This window comes from Scomber japonicus, chromosome 22 (genome assembly GCF_027409825.1).
Source record: "Scomber japonicus isolate fScoJap1 chromosome 22, fScoJap1.pri, whole genome shotgun sequence".
Classification (NCBI taxonomy): Eukaryota; Metazoa; Chordata; class Actinopteri; order Scombriformes; family Scombridae; genus Scomber; species Scomber japonicus.
This window is the reverse complement of record NC_070599.1, coordinates 2,692,258-2,715,529: the sequence shown is the minus strand read 5'-3', so window position 1 is coordinate 2,715,529 and position 23,272 is coordinate 2,692,258. Positions and strand designations below refer to the sequence as shown.

The following is a 23,272-nucleotide window of genomic DNA, read 5'->3' as shown; positions in this document are numbered from 1 at the left end:
AGCGGACATGGGCAGACCATTACTGCATCTAAATGACTGAGTTAAAGTAGTCTGTGTAAAGTATGAATAAATATGTGTTCTGAGTTTGACATACCACAGAAAGTGTGTTGTTAACCACCCTGCCAAATTTAAATGATTAAAAAAATTGCCAAATATATGAAATTAGGCTTCAAAGTTGTGTAAAACTCAGCCTCTTTCTCTGCTACCAAACGCTGTGGGAGTGCCCGCAGAGTCCGCTGAAACCCCGCCCCCTATCAAGTGTCACCTGTCAATCAAAGTAACCACCTCTGAATTTTTATAATGTGAAGAACTATTTTCATAAGGTGCTAAAATAAAATACAAACCATTTCTGAACATTTATACTCCTAACCCTAACCCAGACTTCAGTATGCCTTATTATTGCCTGTAAGCTTTTCCATTTCATTTAAAAAGAGCAGCAACGGTTAGTGGGTGACATATAATCTTGTTCAGCAGGAGAACAATTTGCTCAGCTGTTATCACCGTATTTTACTTTAAATCCTAGAGAAGGTTTCTATGAAAAGGTAGATGGTGAACATCTTATGACTTGGCCGGAAAAAAATTTTAGTCAGAAGATTCTTTTTTTTTTTTGCTTTAATACCTGCAGTAGTTAATAGCAATATCCCTGTAGCTTAAAATGTGGATGGATATGAGTCAAATTCAGATGAGAACTGAACAGTTCCTCTCTCTCAGGCTCTCAGGACTGTGTGGTATCTGGAGATCCTCACTACAACACATTTGACAAGAAGTTCTACAGCTTCATGGGAACATGTACCTACACACTGGCCAGAACCTGCAAGAACAACACAGGTAGGAACAGGTTTAGATATTGTATGTGACATTACAGATTTTTCTTTTATTATTGCTACTACAAATTATTCCAGTGTTCATAAAATTGTGTTTTATCATTAAAATGAGCATGAGGGGTTTTGTTTTATTTTTGTCACTTATAATTATTACAAAACTCTTGTAAGTATGTGTGTGCCTGTTTGACATGGACTGCCAAAACACATGTAATTGCATCCACATTTATCTCCCCTGAGTCATCCTGTAAAATTTGATGGCCATGCATTCGGAAGAGCACTACAACTGCATGATGAATTAAAATAACCATAACTTCATTAGTTACTGCAAAAAGCCTGCAGTGAACTGTTTTTTATAGAAGTGTAAATGTAGTGACTGTGACAGCTTTAGGTAGGAGAGAGATCCGAATAGTGACCACTGAATGTAGCTTTGACAATGATTAGAGAATTTTTCATCTTGACGTGATCCGGCACAGAAGTTTGGTTTAGCCCACACCTGCTACAGCACAACAACTTGGTAGAGCCCGAGTCATACATCATTGCACTCTTCATATTAACACTCATTAAATCTGTGGTTATGTATGGTGTATGGTGTTGTGCGCAGGTCCTTGGTTCTCAGTAGAGGGGAAGAATGAGGAGAGAGGAGTGACAGGTGTATCTTACCTGAGAAAGCTCTACATCACTGTGAATGGAATCACTGTGACCTTAATGAAAGCAAGAAGAACTCTGGTCAGTATGACAACATATACCCCAGTACATGATAGAAGCTTTACATCCTGCTGTTATTACAAGAGGATGATGACACACACACACACACACACACACACACACACACACACACACACACACACATATATACACATACGGGTACCAGCTGTATCATTCTTTATATATCAGTATTAATCCTCTGGTTTAGTAAAATTAAAACTCAAATCTTGTCCCTTCTTCTCTTCACTTTTTCTTTTGATCTTTGCATTCTCTTGCTTATCCCTGCTCCTTGACTTTCATCCCATTTTAATGCCATAATCCCAGAAATCTGTCCACACTCTTCCTGCTCATTCTCATCTGTACTCATCTGTTTGATCTGCGGACAGATCAAACAGGTTTTTCTCACTCTAAAACGCATCATATTAACATCAACAACAACAACAACATCCCTGTGTGCCCTGTTCAATTGGAAAAGCTGAATGGAAACTGCAAATATGTAACAAACATAAAGTGTACCTGTAGTTTCTAGTTAAAGTCTGTGTAAAGTAAGAATAAATATGTGTTCTGAGTTTGACATACCACAGAAAAGTGTGTTGTTAACCACCCTGCCAAATTTGAATGATTAACAAAAAATCGCCAAATATATGAAATTAGGCTTCAAAGTTGAGTAAAAATCAGTCTCTTTCTCTGCTCCCAAACGCTGTGGGAGTGCCCCCACCTCTACCAGAAACATGGACGCTACATCTGAGAGCTTTCTGCTGCTAACTCAGCTGCTAGCTCGGCGGCTAACTCAGCTGCTAGCTCGGCGGCTAACTCAGCTGCTAGCTCGGCAGCTAACTGGCTAACTGTAGACTGTAGTAGTAGTAGTGTGCGCTGAATGTTTACAGCAGCAGGGACGGGTTTATGTTAACGCAGCAGTGATTTTCAGATCCGCCCACTAAATCCTGAACACAGAAATCTTGAAACAGTTTTTGAAGCCTAGCTCCATAATTCAAATCTAAATGGTTGAAATGCTTTTTACGCTTTTTTAGAAATACATTTATGACCTATTTAATGTGTTTAGAAGAAAATATCTTAATTCACCTTACACGGTCTTTAACACCATAATTATGTCACATTTTCTTCCCCATCCTGCAGGTTAACGGACGGCGGGTGGCCCTCCCTCACTCCCCTTCTCCTCTCATTTCTCTCAGTCTTGCTGGTCAGTACATCACCCTGCAGACAACCTTTGGCCTCCAGGTACGCTGGGATGGAAACCATTACGCCAAGATCTCAGTTCCCAGGTTAGTTAACTTAACAAACAGATGGTGACACTCTGTCATCTGAGGTTTATCAAATATGTAAAAAGTCTGAATTGTATGTATTAGTAATACAGGTACATTTTACTGACATTTTACAAAAAAAACACAGAGAACTAGTTAGTTTGTTAAAATCAATCTATCCAACATGAATGCTTGCTACGGTAACATCTGTAGAATTTAGTACCATAGTTTTGAGGTTGGTGAAAGGGTTTAAATCCAGACAGAAACCTCACCAGCGACACTAAAACAGAGGTTGAACTGTAGAAGCCATTTACGGCCTTCTGTTGGTTGATTCTGCTAATGCTGTCAGTAAAATATGCCAGGGCTCTTATTGGCTAGTTTTATTGTGTCTGCCTGTGTTTTTTTTCTTCATTGTTCATTAACTGAGTAATGTGTGTTCCTTTGTCATTATATCAAACTCAGACACTTGTTTATTCAAAGTGAATTCATTCACTTTGAATAAACAAGTGTCAGCTGTCCATACAACCTTACACTTGACACTGTACCTCTCTGGGTCTCCAAGTGAAAAGTCCAGTCAGAGCCCAGAAGGTCTGCCCTCTACTTTAAGCAGAATTTAACACCCAGTCACTGTGTTAGGTGCAGGTTGACGAAATAAGAACACCTGGGCAAGCTGTACTGTAGTTCAAAGGTCACTGCTATTATTAATAAATCCTCTCTACATTCTACATTTGGTCATATATCTCTTATTGATGATGGTCTTGCTGATATTATAAGATGAAGAGATTTCTGCTTTCACTCTCATTGTTTGTAGAATTCCATTAAAGGGCCAAACAGAGCCTTTAAGTCTTCTTAAGACATTCTTCCTCATGTCCTAATCCTGTATCCCCTGTGTTATTGTCCCTCCAGCTCCTACTATGACCAGATGTGTGGTTTGTGTGGTGACTATGATGGAAATGGAGACAATGATTTCACCACACCAGATGGCACTCTGGTAGGAAATGTCAATGACTTCTGCAACAGCTGGCAGACAGAAGATGATGAGGATGACTCGTGAGTTTATACACATTCATCCCTGTGCTGTAATCTAAGAAGTGACAGATTTCTTGGAAATTCATACATGTGACTTAGTTACACTCTGCATAATCTCTCTATAATCTGTGAATGCATGCAGTATGATGGTTTAGGAATGATAATTACAAATATAAACCTATAGTATAAGCTATGCAGGCAGTGTATGGATCTGTCCTTTCATGTCTCAATTCTGTACATACAAATAGACATTTTGAAGAAAAAATGTATTTCTAGCAAGATCATAAAATATGTCTGTGCTGTCTCACTGCATGCTTAGAACTGAGACAAGCCAGAGAATGTCTTCTATTACATTCTCACTAGCTCTCACATTTCAGTCTGCTGTAATTCTTGAGAATGAATTACATTGTATGGGATGCTGATTTAAGGAGTGGCATAAATGTCACCCTGTTGGTATCTTTAATCAGGTGTACCCCGGGCACCAAGCCTGACCCAGACTGTGACCCTAAACTCGAGGCTGAGGTGGTGAAACCAGACAAGTGTGGCAAAATCAACATTTCTGATGGTCCCTTCAGGTGAGGAAACCACTTTTTGTTTGAATTATTAACCTGGTTCACCTGTTGGACTACACTGTACCGTTCAAATTCCTAAAATCAAAGCTAAGAAAGAGCTAAAACCGATACAGATTCAGAATCAAGTCTTTGGCTTCAATGGCTAAAATATTACTAAACAGAACAGGGCCCTGTGCAGTTTTCAGTGTGGGTAAGATCCACTCAGCTGCAGAACTTAATGGGTGTGTATGGGCCGCCATATCATTAGCATAAAATCTCTTATGGATAGGACCTTTAAAACATCTATCTATCTATCTATCTATCTATTGGATTGGAGTAAGCCATCACACACACACACACACACACACACACACACACACACACACACACACACACACACACACACACACACACACACACACACACACACACAGACACAGACACAGACACACAGATCCTGGTATCCTTGTATCCTTGTAAAGATTATCCATCTCATTTATCTTACTTTAGATTACAGTTAGAGGTTGTTCTTGGAATATTATCAAATAACGTTGGACTCTGGACCACACTAAAAAGTATAAAACATGCACACACCAATGTTTAAATCCCATGAACAAAAACATGAACCAGGTGTTAGTCTTAATACATTCTGACTTCTCTACCCGGTCTGTGGCTGTCAGCTCACACTGTTTCTGAAGACAATCCTGTCTTCAGAACTAGTTTTAGTCTTTAGTTTTTGTTTAAACACTAACATGTATTCGTAACGACAGCAACTGCCAAATAATAACCACACCACAACCAAAAAACAAGATGTACTGTGGGAAATCAAGCCCACTGAATGCTTTCGTGCTGCATTTCTATGACTTGTTTCTGAATAACACTCTGTAGTACGTTCTATAGTGAGCAACACATCTGGCTAAATGACTTGTTTCTGAATAACACTCTGTAGTACGTTCTATAGTGAGCAACACATCTGGCTAAATGTGGATGATGGAGCATACTTATATTCTTAGTTTCACTTCATTTTATGAAAATGTTTAGAATACCTATTTTATTTAGGGTGTGGTTTTATGTATTGCTATATATTTCAGTTTACAACAAAAGAGTTGTCAACTAATTGCTAACTAACAACTATGAGGATGGTGTCAGTGAAATCATCCGCATGTTAGCCACATGCCTAACTGAGTGTGCTTTCTCTGTTCCAGGGAGTGTATCAATGTGGTGGATCCCACTCCCTTCTTCCAGAGCTGTGTGTATGACATGTGTCAGTTCAACGGCCAGCAGAATGTGCTGTGTGACCAGCTCCAGGCCTACACTGATGCCTGCCAGAGTGCTGGAGCCAAAGTCCACCAGTGGAGGACTCCAGACTTCTGCCGTAAGTTGTCATTGCTTTACTATGACGTAGTTTATCATTCTAACAGAGGATCATACTCCTTCCTGCTTCTGGTTGGAGCACAGGACATCCTGAATGCTGCTCATATCACTTTCTTTGAGGACATCAAAACATATTCATCATGTTTTCTTGGCAAATGTATGAGTCAGTGATGTATAAGAATTTTCAACAGGTCACTTTTTGAATAATAAAAATTGGAATATATGTTGCAGTAGTTCAAACATTAAGAATGCTGTACACATAAATGCATATTAAAATTGTACATTAGGTGGTTTTTCATCTTGATGAATTGGAACTGGCTTTAAAATAATCATGTGATGCAACCATGAATTATCTTTAAATTATTTCCTGCTTACATTCTTTTTACAAGTGTTCACTAATATAAAGTGTTTATGAACAAAGTATTTACATTTGAGTTTTTATAAATAATGATCTTATATTTATGTTCCATAATGTCAAAGTTGCCTTCTTAAATGTATGTAAGACTTATTTTTCTACTTTTACTGTATTTAACCTAGGAATAATGGATGAAGCTCTAAAGATGGTGATGGTTAATTGGTCAGTCAGTATGCCACATATTGATAGCGGCTCCCTGACGCCTGCAAATATCTATCTATCATCTGACCCACAACCTAACATCAATCTGTTTGTCCCTGTTTTAATCCTACTGTTCTTCCTTTTATCATCTATATCTATATCTCTGTCTCCATCCTACCCTCCTTCCACTCATCCATCTTCTGCTCCACCTGTTCCTCCTTAATACCCTGCCTTTGTCCATCTTCCCTCCATCTGTCATTCCTCTGTTCCTCCATGTAGCACTGGCCTGTCCTCCCAACAGCTCCTACTCTCTGTGTGTGACTTCCTGTCCGGAGACATGTCTGGGTGTGGTGGGACCGTCCGGCTGTGAGGATGTGTGTGTGGAGGGTTGTGAGTGTAATCCAGGATTCATCCTCAGCAATGACAAGTGTGTGTCACTAAAAGACTGTGGCTGTGTGGACACTAGTGGAGACTATCACCCTGTAAGTGACCTGCAAGTGACTTTAATCACATTCCATTTGTAATGTACATAAAGCAGTACTGACCTGATGCTCACATAACCAGCACAAGAATGATACACTATGATGACTTATAACCAAAGAGCAATAACAACAGGTGGAGGAATTATTCATGTGGAATGTCATCAGTCTTAACCCACCCCAACCTAACCCAAAACTGCCTAAGCTTTGATGACTTCCCCTAATGTGAGCCAGAACATACAAAAAAGGAAATATTTCAACTTTAGCGTGTTTGAAATATTTTTGTTCTTATGTTTCATGTGGCATTGGACCACAATCTAGTGTTTTTACTAGAGAATAAACTCTTCCTGCTGAATATTATACTAATTATAGAGGAAATACAGTGACTGTGTGTCAGTATATGAACAGTATGTGAGGGTTATGCTAATGCCTACCTAGTTTTGCAGTGCTGACATACAGTCAAGTGTAGGTATAAACTGCTCAGAACGTGTGCTAAGAAGAATGTTGAAAATATAAAATGAGATAAAAAAAAAGTTAGGATGGTGTAAAGTAACAAAAATATAATACATTAATACGTGGCCCACAGCCCAATAGGAAGAAAAGTAAGTGTCTCACTTTACACCCTCCTGTTATATTATATTTACAGATATGTTCACCTTCTTTCATTTATCAAATTAGTGAAATGAGTCTACATTGATGCTTTTGCCTCTATTAATAGGCACAGATCAATCAATCAATCAATCAATCAATCAATCAATCAATCAGTCAAACTTTATTTAAATAGCATAGTTCATAAAAGCTAGTGTAGTTCAGATGCTTTACAATGAGTTGATTTACATGGTGATAATAAGAAAGAACAAGTGACAACATAAAGAGAAGGAATAAAAAACAAGAACAAATCAAACATTGAAAGCAGATAAGAATGATAAAAAAATAAGTTTAAAAAAAAAGTAAATGAATAAAATAAATAAATAAGTACAATAAAAGAGAAAAGAGGAAGGGTTTATTAAAATGTAGAGTAAAATCTAGCTTCAAATATATTAAAAAGACAAAAGAAAAGAGAAAAAAGAGATGAAGACCACAGGTTGATGTCCTGCTGCTACTCACAGTTACATGATTCCACTCGACCATGTTTCTACTCAACCAAGAGATAGATACAAAAATAATATTACAATAATAATATCATTACAGATATTCCAGCTTTTCATTTTTACAGCATTGATTAACAATATGTCAAGAGCAACATATTTTATTATTATTATTATTGTTTATTTATTATTACTCTTGCGTGAAATAATAATGAACAAGTAGAAACTGAATGTACATTTTGGTCTTTGGAAATGTCATACTGGTCAGACCTTTGTGTAGACCGTATGCCAGTAAAGAGACTGAGAGAAAACCCTCATGCTTTGCGTGTGTGTGTGTGTGTGTGTGTGTGTGTGTGTGTGTGTGTGTGTGTGTGTGTGTGTGTGTGTGTGTGTGTGTGTGTGTGTGTGTGTGTGTGTGTGTGTTCGTCAGGTGGGTGATGACTGGTACTTACCAGGTTGTGAGCAGAAGTGTGAATGTCACAGTGGAGGTTTGATCCAGTGTCTCAACAGCAGCTGTAAACCAACCACTGAGAGCTGCCAGCTACAAGATGGAGAGTATGAGTGCCGTCCTCTGGGTATGTTTTTGTATTATACTATTTCACAGAAAATGAAGCGTGGCACTACCACCCAGCAGCTCATTTTTGCATTAGGGCCAATTCACAAGGCCCTTAAAGCCAGCAGGCCCTGTCTCAGTGGGGTCCTGTGTCAAAATGTGTCTTCATCATCTCAGTTGACATTGTGCTTATAGTACAAAGTATATTCATAAATAACTTTGTGCCTCATCACCACACTATAAACCTGGGGCCAGGTATCATTTCAGAAGAATACACACTGTATACAAAGCACAGAGAGTGGGAAGAGAAAGGTTAATAGGCCTCCACTAGCTCAGCACCCTGTCCTGGGCCGCCTGGCAGCTAAATCCAGCCTTGGACTTTCCAGACTCCCAAGAAAACATTTGGATGGAAACTAATAATTTGTATTATTATGTAATATCTTTGCATAAAAGAATGCAACTGGGAACGCATATAAGGAGTTAACGTATGGGTGTATAAGTCCCTGTTTGGTCTGATTTACAACCTATTCCATGTACTGCATGCTACAGTGGTTTAGACTATGACACATCAGCAAACCCCAACAGAGAGAGTTTCATTGCATGCATCAAATCAAGCTCAGTTCTCTCTCCTCTTGTTCTACCACAGGAAACGGTATCTGCTCAGTGTCTGGGGACCCTCATTACACCACCTTCGACAAACGCACCCACCATTATATGGGAGCCTGCTCCTACACCTTGACAAAACCATGCAACATCTCCTCTGGCTTGCCATACTTCACTGTGGACACTCAGAATGAGCACAGAGGAAGTAATAAGAAGGTTTCCTATGTCAGAGCTGTGGTGATCAATGTGAGCGGTGTGACAGTCATCCTTGGAAAGGGCCGCACTGTGCAGGTATGTCACCTGTCTAAGAGGGTCACTACTTTATGGTAACTGATACAATGGTAGATTTAGCGAAAAGTTTGACAACCATGTGTTTACTATCTTTTGCAGTAGAGCAAAAGAAAAAGGTGTGCTTGTTGTAGCTCAGCCTATATCAGAATGGCTAAATGTTGTCTCTCCTGGTTGACTTCAGCCAGATAGACAAGTTGTCAGTAGTTTCTTTGTCTGTGATTTTTGACACAATATGTGAGGATACTGTGGTATTGATGCAATACATTATCCAGATTCCTGGACAGTATAATTTGGTCCTGACAAATTCTGAATTATTTTCACCGTTTCACAGAACATGGTGATAATAAGGGGTTTATACTGTATTATCCAGTGGCCACTGTTGCAGAAGTTACAATGTCAAAACAAATATGTGCTCTGCAGGTCAATGGGACAGTTGTCGTCCCACCTGTCACCTCCATCAATGAAGTGAAAATCTACTTGAGTGGCAAATTTGTTGTCCTGGAGACATCCTTTGGCCTAAGGGTGCGTTTCGATGGTAACCATCATGCTGATGTCACAGTACCAACCTCCTACAGTGGTCTGCTTTGTGGAATGTGTGGTAAGAACCAGTATCAGTGATTATCTATGTCCCATTTCATTCATTCTACCATTAACTTTATATAATAACTACAAGCAGAGATAGATATTTTCAGTTGGAAGCTTTGTGTTAATTCATGTCTTTTTTATCATGAGACTTGTTTGGTGAGTCTTAATGTTTGTTTTCTCTGCAGGAAATTTCAATGGAAACCCTAAAGATGACAACATAAAACCAGACAAAACATCCGCTGCCAACACTAATGAGCTTGGAGACAGCTGGCAGGTTCCTGACCCACGGCCCGAGTAAGTCACACAAACTGGACTGATGCTCCAGTTTCAGTCAGACATACACAAATCACTACTGGAACAGAAAATACTCAGCTGCAGAGAGCCACGCCTTCTTGTTGTATTTGCAACAGGCCTGTATTAGAGACAAGTCAACTAACCACTTCTCCATATTTACCCGTTGAATTATATTATTAAAGTCAGTATAATGTTCATTTCCACACTCATACTCTCCCATCTGATGCACTCACTTTTTCTTTTTAATACTTTTTAATGCAATCTTATTCACAAATTCTAATGTCTTTTCACTATTTCTATGACCCTTGTTCAGTTGTCAGTGAGTCATGCTAAAGTATGATCCATTATAGTTCATATGATTCCACCCCCTCTTGGTGTTTTTTAGCTGAAATATGTCTTTTACACATACATGTTACTAAAGACTCAGCCATTATCAGAGTTGAGGTTATATTTGAGAATTTCCCTGCAAGAAAAGGTTTGGACATATGATGCTATAGATCAAAGGGTTAGATGACAGACTGACAGTCATCTGTCATACACAAACATATACATGCTCAAACACATAACCAACATTCATCATTCTATGGCATTCAATTGAATCTTCCACCTCTCCTCCAGTTGCACCAACGGTGGCGGACATGAGGACTGTGATGAAGAAGTGGAGGAGGAGGCCAACAAGCCCACCAGCTGCGGCATGATTACTGATCCAAATGGTAACTGTGCTCACTCATTAATCATAATCATCACTTAAATCAAAATCAAGCAGTCTACTGTGTAGATACATTTGATATTTTGGAAAGCATATTGGCAAATTTTCACAGAATGGGTAAATTATAAAGTGTTTTAAAGTAGGCGCTGTTCTAGCAAGTTCAAAAAAGAGTTGAACTAAGCAAATATGCTTTACTTACAGCTTTAATCCATTTTACATTTCTAAGCTCTGGTTCAGTCAGCCAGCTCACAAAGAAACTAATTATACTGTGAATGTATACTGTGTGCAGTATTTTAGTCTAATCTGTGACCTTGTCACTCCCCAAAAGGAAACCTCAAGCTCAGCACAGAAGGGGGGGGGGGGATAATAATAACTAGACTCAGCTTGTATAAAGATGCTGTGGTGAATAAAATGTCAGATATGTTTAAAGTAAAGTCAGCATTTATACAAATTAATAAGTAAATAGTCAAAAAAGGCCATAATACCAGATGTTTACAAATGATTTTGCCTAGGGCCAAAATAAATTCAGTGGCACTGACGTCCTCTACCTCTCTTCTTCTTTTCCTCTCTAATCTAAGGTATCTTTAAGCCCTGCCACTCTGTAGTACCTCCCGGACCCTACTTTGAAAACTGTGTGTACGACATGTGTGCCACCGGAGGCCAAACAGTAGCTCTGTGCCAAGCCATAGAAAGCTATGCTGACATGTGTGCTGCTGCTGGAGTCCCCATCACATGGAGAAACAACACCTTCTGTCGTAAGTCTGCAGATCCAGTGTGTCACAATGAACTTTTTAGAGAGTTTTAAGAGTTGACCTGGATGTGTCTTCCTTACATTTTAAATGGTGATTCTGAAACTTTTAAAATGTTCCTGTTAGAAATGAATAGTTGAACTAAGCAGCGTGTGACCAGTATCTTGTGGTTAATAATGGTGTTTCCTTCAATTGTCACTTGTTACTGTTTGTTACCATGTCACATAGACTTGATTGAAGGAAATAAAACATCTTCTTTAGCTGAGGAAACACGGGATCCTCCTTTCTGAAATCAGACAAAGTGTTCCTGATCCACAAGTTGGTGACAAAGCAAATCAGTAGCAAAATTTTAGTTTGACACATTTTTACATCTTTTTGGTACCTCTATAATTATAATTTTTTAAAGACACATTTAGATTTAGACTATACATACAGCACACATGTTTCATTAAATTGTATTTGTGGAGGAATGACAAATATACAATGATGTATTTCACAAAATATGATAAAAACATCCATGTCCCAATTTCTTCTCCCATCCAGCTTTGACATGCCCCCCAAACAGTCATTACACACCATGTGGCCCTGCTTGCCCCCAGCCCAGTTGTCAGGACCCTGCAGGCCCAGGTGGCTCCTGCAACGAGCCCTGTGTGGAAGGATGCATCTGTAACCCCGGCTTCATCCTCAGTGGAGACAAATGTGTCCCACTTAGTGAGTGTGGATGTACTGATGAAGATGGAAAGTACAGGCCGGTAGGTGTGCTCTGCTATGGAATGCACATGGAGAATGTTTTGTTTTGTTTTTTTCTTACTTATGTGTGTATGTGTGTAGGCTGGAGACTCCTGGTTCACAGAGATGGACTGTTCAGAGCGCTGTAAATGTAACAGCAACAACAATGTAACCTGCGAGCCCTGGCAGTGCAGCCCTGCACAGGAGTGTAAAGTGGTGGAAGGAGTGTTGGACTGCCACTCTACAGGTAAACTTAGAACAGAATACAATAGAACAGAATACAATAGAACAGAATAGAATAGAACTTTATTGTCCACGATGGTGGAAAATTGTATTTTGCTCACCAATAACAGACATACAATAGACAGAAATTACATAAGAACCATAGAATACATAGCATAAAATATGCATAAGAGTTCCTGTGTGCATATTGATAATTTGCAAGTGTGTAAAATATTACCTTTACCTTTACAAACAGTCAGAATAAAGGATGGTTATTCTGGTAAATACACCTTTAGTCTTATATTTGTCTTTTTGAAATGATGAACAAAACCACAAAATTATTAAATATATTTGTCACATTTTACTGAATATCATGTTCCTCCTCAGGTAAAGGAGTGTGTCACGTGGCTGGAGATCCTCACTACTACACCTTTGACAATGTGATGCACACCTTCATGGGCACGTGCACTTATACTTTGGTGGAGGTATGGAATAGATTTTACCAACATATCACATTCTTTTTCAACTTCACAAGCGTCTCTCATATGTGTAACTACAAAACAATGTTATTTCCTCTAGGTGTGTAACGCCACCAAGGTAACTCCATTCAGGATAGTGGCTAAAAATGAAGAGCGTGGTCAACCAGAGGCCTCTTATGTTCGCTCTGTGAAGGTCTACCTCCCTCATGACACTGAGGTTGAACTGATGAAGAGCCGCAGAGTTCTGGTAGGGAACATTTGACAGGTTTTTTTAGATGCTATGGAGATTGATGAGAAAACAGGTATGGGAAACTGAACTGAAATCATGTCTGTGTTCTCTTGACTTAGCTAAATGGACGGCGGGTGCGAACCCCTCTTTCCATTAACGCAGCTGGAGCTAAGGTGATAACCAGTGGATCCTACAGTCTGCTGGATACAAACTTTGGTCTTCAGGTGAAGTTTGACGGAGTCCATCACCTGGAGATCACTGTGCCTGGAGAGTACTTCAACAAGGTATAAAGATATAAGACCCCTCTGCTTGTCTTATTATCCAAATTCTCAGTGTGACTAACCCTGCTGTGCTTTGCTCCTCTCCAGCTGTGTGGCATGTGTGGGAACTATAACCATGATTCATCTGACGACAACCTGATGCCCAACAAGAAACCAGCCAAGGATGTGATTGAACTGGGCAACAGCTGGAAATCAGATGGAGACAGTGATCCTCAGTCAGTAGAACTCATGGTTTACAATGTTGGGCTTATCTCATAAAATCACATTGCCAACCATTTGCATGCTCCATAAGCATTTCAGAAATCACAAACTGCACTGTAGTCTGTATGGTTTATAATAATATAATAGTAGTACTTTATAGTATAGTTTAAAAAGGCTTCTAGTTGGCCTCTGACTAGTGCAACGAGTTAATAACATTACAGCACTATGTTTTCAACAAGTTGACAGTATGTTTATTGCCATTATTACAGCTGTTCTGGGTGTGAAGATGTATTATACATTTAATTGTGAGTACTTTTAAAGACTGTGTAAAGTGAGTTCAGACATTTTCTTCTAAACACATTACATAGGTCATAAATGTATTAATAAAAAAGGTGTAAAACGCATTTCAACCATTTAGATTTGAATTGTGGAGCTAGGCTTCACAAACTGTGTTTCAAGATTTCTGTGTTCAGGATTTAGTGGGCGGGTGATTAGCATAAACCCGCCCCTGCTGCTGTAGAGGTATAAATACATTCAGTGCACACTACTACTACTACAGTCTACAGTTAGCCAGTTAGGTGAGTTAGCCGCTGAGCTAGCCACTGAGTTAGCAGCCGAGCTAGCAGCTGAGTTAGCAGCAGAAAGCTCTCAGACATAGCGGCCATGTTTCTGGTAGAGGTGGTGACTTTGATTGACAGGTGACACTTAGCAGGGGGAGGGGTTTCAGCGGACTCGGCGGGCACTCCCACAGCATTTGGTAGCAGAGAAAGAGGCTGATTTTTACACAACTTTGAAACCTAATTTCATATATTTGGCGATTTTTTTAATCATTCTGGTTAACAACACACTTTTCTGTGAGATGTCAAACTCATATTTATTCTTACTTTACATGGACTTTAACAATCGTTAAAAGCACTCTACAAATAAAATGTATTATTATAAATATCCAGCTAATATAACAAAAGCTTTTTGTGAAGGAATACGTCATCTATATAAATGGTCATCTATATGACATGAACCCAATAGCACAACTTCTTACGTCAGCTAAGTCACCCAAAGCCTGACTTTAGGAAAGCACTCATACCAACACTCTCTCCTGTATAGCTGTCAGCCAGACACTCGTCCAGACATCCATCCCAACTGTACCACACAGGAAGAGAAGCTGTACGAGGCTCAGTGTGCTGACGTCATCCTCTCCGACCGCTTCAAGCCCTGCCACTCTCTGGTGCCCCCAGAGGCTTTCTTGGGTAACTGTGTCTATGACATGTGTGAGTATGACGGTATGCAGACGACACTCTGTGATAACGTGGAGGCATACGCTCAGGCCTGTCAGAGCTCTGGAGTCACCATCAGCTGGAGAAACAACACTTTCTGTCGTAAGTTACAGTTATTAACACTTTGAATGAAAAGCAGTTCTAGTTTTACTCTTGTAATACTTCATTCTCTTTCCTCAGCCCTACCCTGCCCTTTAAACAGCCACTATTCAGACTGCAGCGCACCATGCCCGCCCACCTGCTCCAACCTCTTCCCCATGTCCTGTCACCTCCCCCCTACTGCCTGTGTGGAGGGCTGCCAGTGTGACGCTGGCTTTGTCCTCAGTGACAGCAAGTGTGTCCGTCTGGACCAGTGTGGCTGTCTGGACTCAGATGGAGAGTACCATGATGTGAGTGAAGCAGGGTCATTACTGCTGCTGATTAGATGTGATATCATATTGCAGGATATCCTTAATATGGAAATCAGGAGTACATGCAGTTTGTAAACATTAAAGGTGCAGATGAGGTCAAACTTTAGTGAGACAAAAGTTTCAGCTCTTACCAGTGGATCCCAACATGAGGAGGGGTAATAGATGTAATATATACATGAATAGGAAAGGGGAAAAAATGCAACAATCTATAAAAAATTGAATTTTCTTGTGAAATTTTGATTACTTCAGCCACTTCAGATTTCTAAAAATCCTTCAAATGAAAAAGAAGGGAAATAGTTCACACTGAGGCAATGACTTGCTACTGGGACTCAAAAGTAGCCTCAGAAATGTTGGTATTTAATTAAGGAACAAATTAAAGTCAAACAATATTAAATTCTCCAAAGGTTGAATTCACATGGTAAATCAGTGCAATGTTTTACAGCAATAATTCATCAGTATAACACACAGTGAGCTCTGATTAATGAAAGATTATGAAAAAACCTTTGCATGTCATTACTGCTGCTGACTAGATGTGATATCCTTAATACTGAAATCAGAAGTATGTTTTTCGTTACTTTAAGTCATTGACTCAACACGTCCTGGATGTATCTTCCATTTAAAGTGTTCCAGGAAATCAGTGAAGGAACTGCCAGTATTGACCCCTATAATATTATGCTGAATCTAACTTTGATTATATGATATTCATGCATTCCTCAAATTTAAAACTTTCTCATCTTGTTACGAGTGCTCTCGACCATTTATAAAATCTTTACTTATCTAAGAAAAGTAAGAAAACATTGGCGAATCCCAGAAATCAATGGGTACTAACAAAACAAGAACAAATCATAGATACAAATGAAAATAAAGGGAATTTGTTTATATATGGCTTTTTGTATGAGACCCATTGTCATATGTAGCAATACATCCTTATACCAAAGTAATTCAAAGTCCAGCATACAAACCTAAATGTGTGTGTGTGTGTGTGTGTGTGTGTGTGTGTGTGTGTGTGTGTGTGTGTGTGTGTGTGTGTGTGTGTGTGTGTGTGTCTACCTGTATGTGTAGGTGGGAGACTCGTGGCTGACAGATACATGTACTGCCTCATGTACCTGTAACCTTGGTGGCAAAATCACATGTAGAGACCACAGCTGTAATTCCAACTCATTGTGTGGCCTAGACAAATATGGAGACGTCTACTGCAATCCTACAAGTGAGTCTGAATGGCCTTATGTGTCATATTACAAAATATATGTAAGAAATGTTTTGATCATAATGCATTTTAAATATTCCATGTACTTTCATCCTTTCTAGAGTTTGAAAAATGCAGCATCTCTGGAGATCCTCACTACCGAACATTCGACAAATTCACCCATCACTTCCAGGGGCCTTACACCTACGTCCTGACTCAGGGCCACAACCTGCCCAACTCACTGACGCCCCTGGTGGTGAGGGGGAAGAACATCAGACGTGGGGGGAACAGAAGGGTGTCATTCTTGGATCGGATGTACATTGACGTTTACGGTGTAAATGTCCGCTTCCTGCAGAAGAAGGAAGTCTTGGTTAGTAGTTTGTCTGATGGAAGCACTGTTTATTTTCTAGCTGTTCCTTCCAGAGAAAACTAAACACTGCATTTGTTTTATCTTCTCTAGGTGAATGGGGAACGTGTTGCACCTCCTCTCAGTCCAGTTGATGGTTTGAGCATCACGATGAACTCCAGGCAGGTCCAGCTCACCACTGACTTTGGACTCACTGTTCGCTTTGATGGCAGCATTCGCGGAGGTAAAAAAAAGAAGAAACCTCTGCTAACTCTCCCTAACTCAGCTTTTCTTTTACTTATTTGGACATCATTCCCCTCTTTTGTCTATTTGTGTATCAGAGATCATACTGCCCAGCACCTATAAAAACTTGGTCAGAGGGCTGTGTGGAAACTTTGACGGCATCACCAGAAACGAGTACATGAAGCCAGATGGGACAGTCATCAGGGACCTGAATGCATTTGGAGAAAGCTGGAGAGTCACTGACAGACAAGCTGAAGGACTGGTGACCTATGACCTTCCTACATCACTTCATGCTCACAGGTAAGACAGTCATTCTTGACCTTAGGAACACTTTATTAGTGATCTCCTGAACTTTGGACAACAGCCTTCTTCCGTCCATGACCTAAAGCAGGGGTGTCAAGTTCATTTTAGCTCAAGGGCCACATAGAAGGTCCTGTTTGATCTCAAGGGGCCAGACCAGAAAACCACTGCATAAAATAACTTACAAATAATATATAATACAAATCCAAATGTTGTGTCTGTTTTTCAGGTTATTTTTCACAGAAGCTACTGATTGACAACCTTTTGCACAATGATGAATATATTAGTAGTTTAAATATGACAACAATATGTATTTGTTGTTTTTATTAGAGAGTTATATTCGGGTTAGGGTGCAAAAAACCTTTGAAGCAGTAGAACAATTGGAATTGCTTTTTTGCAGTTTTGGTCTCCAAATGCACATGCACAAAGGTTAAAAGCATGAATATAAATGCTGTCTCTGTTATATTTAAATGTCGGCAACATTACCAACACTCTGTTTCCCTCTGTCCCAACATTCTTCCTGCTGTCTGTCTGCAGGAGAGAGGTGGAGACAGATCCAGATTCAGGATTTGAGACATCAGACTGCTCTCAGTCTCAGCTCAATGACTTCAACAGTTTAACTCAGTGTGGAGCACTGTCTGACTCCAAGGGACCATTTGCTGCATGTCACGCCACCCTGCTACCCAAAACCTATCAGGAGTGAGTAGTCTGTGTGTAGTGTGTGTGTGTGTGTGTGTGGGGGGGGGGGGGGGGTAGGTGAGGGGGGTTGGGGAGGGTGAAATATTGTCTCAGATACTGTGGTTCTGTGAGTCAGCAGCCTGTTAATGCTTTGTGTGTGTGTGTGTGTGTGTGTGTGTGTGTGTGTGTGTGTGTGTGTGTGTGTTTGTGTTTGTCCCTCAGTGACTGTGTGTTTGACCTGTGTGCTGAGCAAGGCAACGCAGCACTGCGCTGTGCCAGTTATGAGGCGTACGCTGCAGCCTGTCAGGAGGCAGGAGTCAAACTGGGATCCTGGAGGCAGCAGCTCAATTGTGGTAAGATGAACACACAAAATAAGTATGTTAGTATTACATCATACTAGTGGTTTGCTCTCTGCAGCCCATCTACACCCAAAAGCAGTTCTTTGGAGTGATGCCACAAAGAACCATTTAGCAAACGGTTCCTTAAAGAACTATTTAAAGAAACCTAAACATGCCTCAAAGAACCATCAAAAAACAGTTCTTTGAGGCACCATAAATGGTTCCCAAATAACCTTTGCTGAAATAGTTTCCTTATGGAATCATTTTCAAGAAAGTTCTTTGTTGACCTCTTTAAATGGTTCTTAAATATTCTTGAGGCTTTGAACATTTTTAAGATTCATTTATGAGTGAAAAGCAAGTATTGTAGATTAAATGAAAATGCTACTTTCATGCTATTACCTGCCACCCAATAACTTAAGTAAAAATAAAGAACCTTTAGAACTTTAAAGAACCACATAAAGTATGCAAAGCTGGTGCCGTAGAACCTTTTGAAGAACCACTTAAGAACCATTATTTTTCACAGTGTACCTCAAATCCTGTACACTTGATGTATTTTATGACTATTTTAAGAAAATTGTTAATTTTTCCTAAAACTGCTGCTTGGTAATCCAGATAAGTGCAGATGAATGTGAAAAGTCTATACTGTGTTATGTCACAACAACAACAACGTCACTAGAAAATGTCTAAATTCAATTTACACAAGAGAACATGGATTTCTAGACTGCATAAAATAAATGAAAAGCAATGCAAGCCTGTTATGGGAGACACAATTATTCACATTTGAAAAACATCTTACTGTAATTAGCTAAATGTGTTGCTGTGATCTGAATGACACATATGATTTGAGGTAAACGGGCTAAATCAAGCAAAATCAATGATATGGTCAAAATGATGCAGAAATTAAAGTAGCCTTAATCTTGTTATGTTTTGTACAATCATGAACATCCAGAATGCTTTTTGTGGTTTTGTAAACAACAGCTAGCTTGTCATCATGGAACATGGAGCTCAAATAATCTGCTGTTTACCTTACAAGACATTTGACCTCTTTGTGTCTAACTCTCTCCTGCCAGTCCTCTCCTGTGGAGGCAACAGCACCTACTCCTCTTGTATGTCACCTTGCCCCGCTTCCTGCGCCAACCTGGCCGCACCCTCTGACTGTGACACCACTTCTTGTACGGAGGGGTGCCAATGTGCCGCAGGCTTCGTCATGAGTGAGGGAATCTGTGTGCCGTACACACAGTGTGGCTGCACCTTCCTGGACAGATACTACCCTGTAAGTGCACCAACTTATTGAACAGTTGCACTGGCAACAGACAGATATGTTTTTTCATTCCTGTCTCTCTCTTCTCTCTTCTCTCCCTCCATCCTGCAGCTAAAGGAGAAGTTTGTGACTGAAGACTGCTCTCAGTCCTGTGAATGCACCAGTACTGGCTCTGTGTGCCAACCTAAAACCTGCCAGCCCAATGATGTTTGCACCATCTATGACTTTAAACGTGACTGCTTCAGAGGTGTGTGTGTGTGTGTGTGTGTGTGTGTGTGTGTGTGTAGTGTAGTGTAGTGTTTCTGGCCTACATTAATAACCCATATTTAGCCTTCTCATAAACACCTCTCCTCTCAGAACTCAGAAATATTTACATATTTTTTTTTACAAATGCACATGGCTAAAATAGTCCAGTGTGCATTTATGAATATATCAAGTATTGCATTTTGGAAATAAAATGGTAATTTTTAAAGCTACTGAGGCAGACTTCATGTGAAAACACACTTGTGTTTTCTGTGTTTGGTCCTCACAATGTTCACTTTTTTATAGCCTTGTTAGCTTTCTCTGTTTGTGACATAAAAAATAATGAAACTCGAGTGAAAAACAAAAGGGAAAACATGATAAGCTTTTTAATAAATCAGCCGAGTTTTCTTATTCTTTCACTTCTATTTAATACACTATTATTATGTTTCTGATATAATCAGTGCAAACTTAATTAAGTTAATATGACTATGCAGCAAAAGGCTTCCACCAGCTCTGTCCTGTCTTAATAAATATCAGATAATAAAGAGGACAAAGCTCTGTCATCTCTCCACTCATACTCACTGCAGATCTTTTGGATAAAAACTCTTTTATTAAACTATTATTTTTAACTATTTTACGTGCAGAACTTACACTTCTCTTGATATGTGATGGAATGCCATTGTCTCCTAATCTTAGCCTGATCCTTAACATGTATTAAGGAGAGAAAGTGTACAGTAGGCTGTTTGCATAGTCAGTCTAACATTCTCATTCTGTGTTACAGCAAGCCCCTGTCTCAGTTCCCCTTGTCAGAATGGAGGAACATGTAAGGAGAGCAGCAACACCACGTACACATGCCAGTGTGCTGACGGCTTCCAGGGCACAAACTGTGAGGTGGAGATCACACAGACTGGAGGACTTGGTAAGACCTGCTCAATCAGCTTTTTAACTTATACATCAACTCTAACTCTTCCAAGGCAAATAATAAACTAATGACTATAACTAAACTGTGGTCTAGGTTTAGTCTAAGTTTGGACTAAACAGACTGTAGAAACCTTTTTACAATAATAAAATAAAAGTACTCAAGTTATGAAGGACTCGATGACGCAGAATTTTTATATTTTTATTTCTCTTGTTATGACTTCTTCTACATAGACAGATGCTTCCATAAGAATCAAAGTTTTGAGATGATTGAATTGTTGTCTTACAGAAACCAAATGGATCATCCTGATTGCGGTCCTGGTCTCAGTGGCTGTCGTCGTCATTATTGTGACAACAATTGTGTGTGTGTGCAAATGCAAATCCAAGTGAGTCTATACTCTTACTGCATCAAAGCCCTGATATATACAACAGAAAAAACATATAATACTACACTGAAAACACATAAACCACATGCTAAATGAATGTAAAATGTTATATACTGTATGTTCAATTGCTTTTTTTATGATGGGGTTAGATTATATCAGTTCTTTTCTGTTGTCCAGTTTGGTAAAGAAAAAAAGTTTCATTTTCTTTCCAGGTCACAAGTTTATGTAGTTCAGAAGCAGCGGTCATCTCACAGTGGGTGAGAGAAAATTACAAGTTTATCACCTTTGTGGGAATTTCTGGGAACATAATGTATCAGCACTGAGAAGGGTTTGATTCACTGGCTGCACTCACCATACATTAACTATATATCTATAGTTCCTCTGTTCAGGCATGTGGTCATATCCAGGTTTAAGTCTCTCACCTCTGTTCAAATTCAAATTTGCTTTATTGGCATGAAAAACAACTTTCTCTTTTGAACGTGTTAATAACAGGCAGCGAGGTCTGCCCTGTCTGCTTCTCTGGAGAGTATGGTTTTAGTTTTACTTTTAAAAAGTGATATTTCAGAGTTGAACTTGTTAAAGTAAATGTTCCTTATTTATCTTTATCTCCACAGGAAAATCAAGCTTGAGGAGGAGAAACTCAACATGAAACCCACAAGTAAGAATGATCACTATTAGTCATCTTAAATTGACTACAACTCCTGTGCAGTTTTGAAGCTATCTCTAGCTAAATGAAAAATAAAATCTGTAAAAATAGCTTCCACAATTATTACTTCTGTTTGAATATGTTTGAAGGTAAGAAGGAAGCTTTTGAAGTTTATTTTGAGGTTCCAGTTAAGGAAACATCACACTTCAAAAAACTAAACTAAATTACAAAAGTATGCTTTTGCCTAAAAACAAATATTTCACTTTTCTTTACATGTTAACCTGTGAGTTGGCCTCATGGTGATCACTGTAGGATGAACCGTGCAGCTCTAATCCCTTTTTTCTCTTTTAGGTGTTCCATACACAAACATCGATGAGCAAAGAAATCAAAAATTGACAAAACTGTGATGACAGTGAAAGCTGCTTAGTGCTTACCTGAAACTAACAAAACAACTGCTGTATAACAGGAACATGCACAATCTGAAAATAAAATAAAACTGTACCTAAAGAAGGAAGTAGGTTTTGCCTTGTGAAAGGATTGAATATTATGTATATTGTTCATATGTGTTGCTTACTTAACTTATGCTTTTGAAAATGATATTTTTTCCCACGTGTACCTGAAATGAATAAAAATATGCAATTATTTCTGTGTGTGTGCATTTAATAATATTTTTTTAAAAGAGTATAGTTTTTATTGTTACAGATTGACTCTGGGGTTGTTGCCATTAAATGAGCCACAGACATTCATAACTTCCTGATGACAAAATCACCTCATGTTTTAAGCTAAAGAAACATGAATATACTGTGTTGGATGTTTTAAAGCTCTGGAAGACATTGCCAAGCTCTGGTTAATAATGGGAATGTTAACCTGAACTGTCTCACTGACCACTCTAACTCACCTCACCTTTTTGAAATAATGCTCTTAAATCCACATTAACTGATATCATACTTACTTCTAGAGTTTGTACCCTTCACAATAGTGCTGATTATCTCATTGTTGTCTTGTCCCTAAATTTCAATCTCAGATTATAACCACAAGAAATTATTAGAACTTTAATCTTTAGGATTTGTTAAATAATTTTTCCATCTCTGAAGTTGGTTATACTCTCTATTACTGATCCTGCTGTGACACTAGAACACTTAATAATCTTTTAATGTTATTGCTGACAGACAAGCCCCTTATACAGAGCTGGCGCCACAAAATTACCAGCAGGGGTTTTTTCTCCGAGTGGGCATTCCTTGTTATACGGT

General features: G+C 39.2%; 1 protein-coding gene across 1 annotated transcript in view; it reads left to right on the top strand.

Annotated features, from left to right (window-relative positions):
- The window catches only part of zanl (zonadhesin, like), a 45,807-nt gene extending 23,265 nt beyond the window's left edge, over positions 1-22,542 (top strand). The window contains exons 52-84 of the mRNA XM_053343911.1: positions 712-828; positions 1,426-1,550; positions 2,667-2,812; positions 3,698-3,841; positions 4,288-4,395; positions 5,577-5,746; positions 6,581-6,783; positions 8,299-8,443; positions 9,068-9,315; positions 9,736-9,913; positions 10,086-10,194; positions 10,813-10,907; positions 11,482-11,658; positions 12,196-12,404; positions 12,484-12,628; positions 12,991-13,088; positions 13,183-13,329; positions 13,431-13,595; positions 13,680-13,807; positions 14,898-15,169; positions 15,248-15,456; positions 16,540-16,684; positions 16,786-17,033; positions 17,124-17,253; positions 17,351-17,552; positions 18,090-18,251; positions 18,453-18,583; positions 19,639-19,841; positions 19,941-20,076; positions 20,854-20,991; positions 21,280-21,376; positions 21,991-22,034; positions 22,374-22,542. Coding sequence (XP_053199886.1) covers positions 712-828; positions 1,426-1,550; positions 2,667-2,812; positions 3,698-3,841; positions 4,288-4,395; positions 5,577-5,746; positions 6,581-6,783; positions 8,299-8,443; positions 9,068-9,315; positions 9,736-9,913; positions 10,086-10,194; positions 10,813-10,907; positions 11,482-11,658; positions 12,196-12,404; positions 12,484-12,628; positions 12,991-13,088; positions 13,183-13,329; positions 13,431-13,595; positions 13,680-13,807; positions 14,898-15,169; positions 15,248-15,456; positions 16,540-16,684; positions 16,786-17,033; positions 17,124-17,253; positions 17,351-17,552; positions 18,090-18,251; positions 18,453-18,583; positions 19,639-19,841; positions 19,941-20,076; positions 20,854-20,991; positions 21,280-21,376; positions 21,991-22,034; positions 22,374-22,429 — 5,030 coding nt within the window. The 3' untranslated portion in view covers positions 22,430-22,542. The remainder of the gene's footprint in view (positions 1-711; positions 829-1,425; positions 1,551-2,666; positions 2,813-3,697; positions 3,842-4,287; positions 4,396-5,576; positions 5,747-6,580; positions 6,784-8,298; positions 8,444-9,067; positions 9,316-9,735; positions 9,914-10,085; positions 10,195-10,812; positions 10,908-11,481; positions 11,659-12,195; positions 12,405-12,483; positions 12,629-12,990; positions 13,089-13,182; positions 13,330-13,430; positions 13,596-13,679; positions 13,808-14,897; positions 15,170-15,247; positions 15,457-16,539; positions 16,685-16,785; positions 17,034-17,123; positions 17,254-17,350; positions 17,553-18,089; positions 18,252-18,452; positions 18,584-19,638; positions 19,842-19,940; positions 20,077-20,853; positions 20,992-21,279; positions 21,377-21,990; positions 22,035-22,373) is intronic.
- The last annotated feature ends 730 nt before the right edge of the window (positions 22,543-23,272 follow it).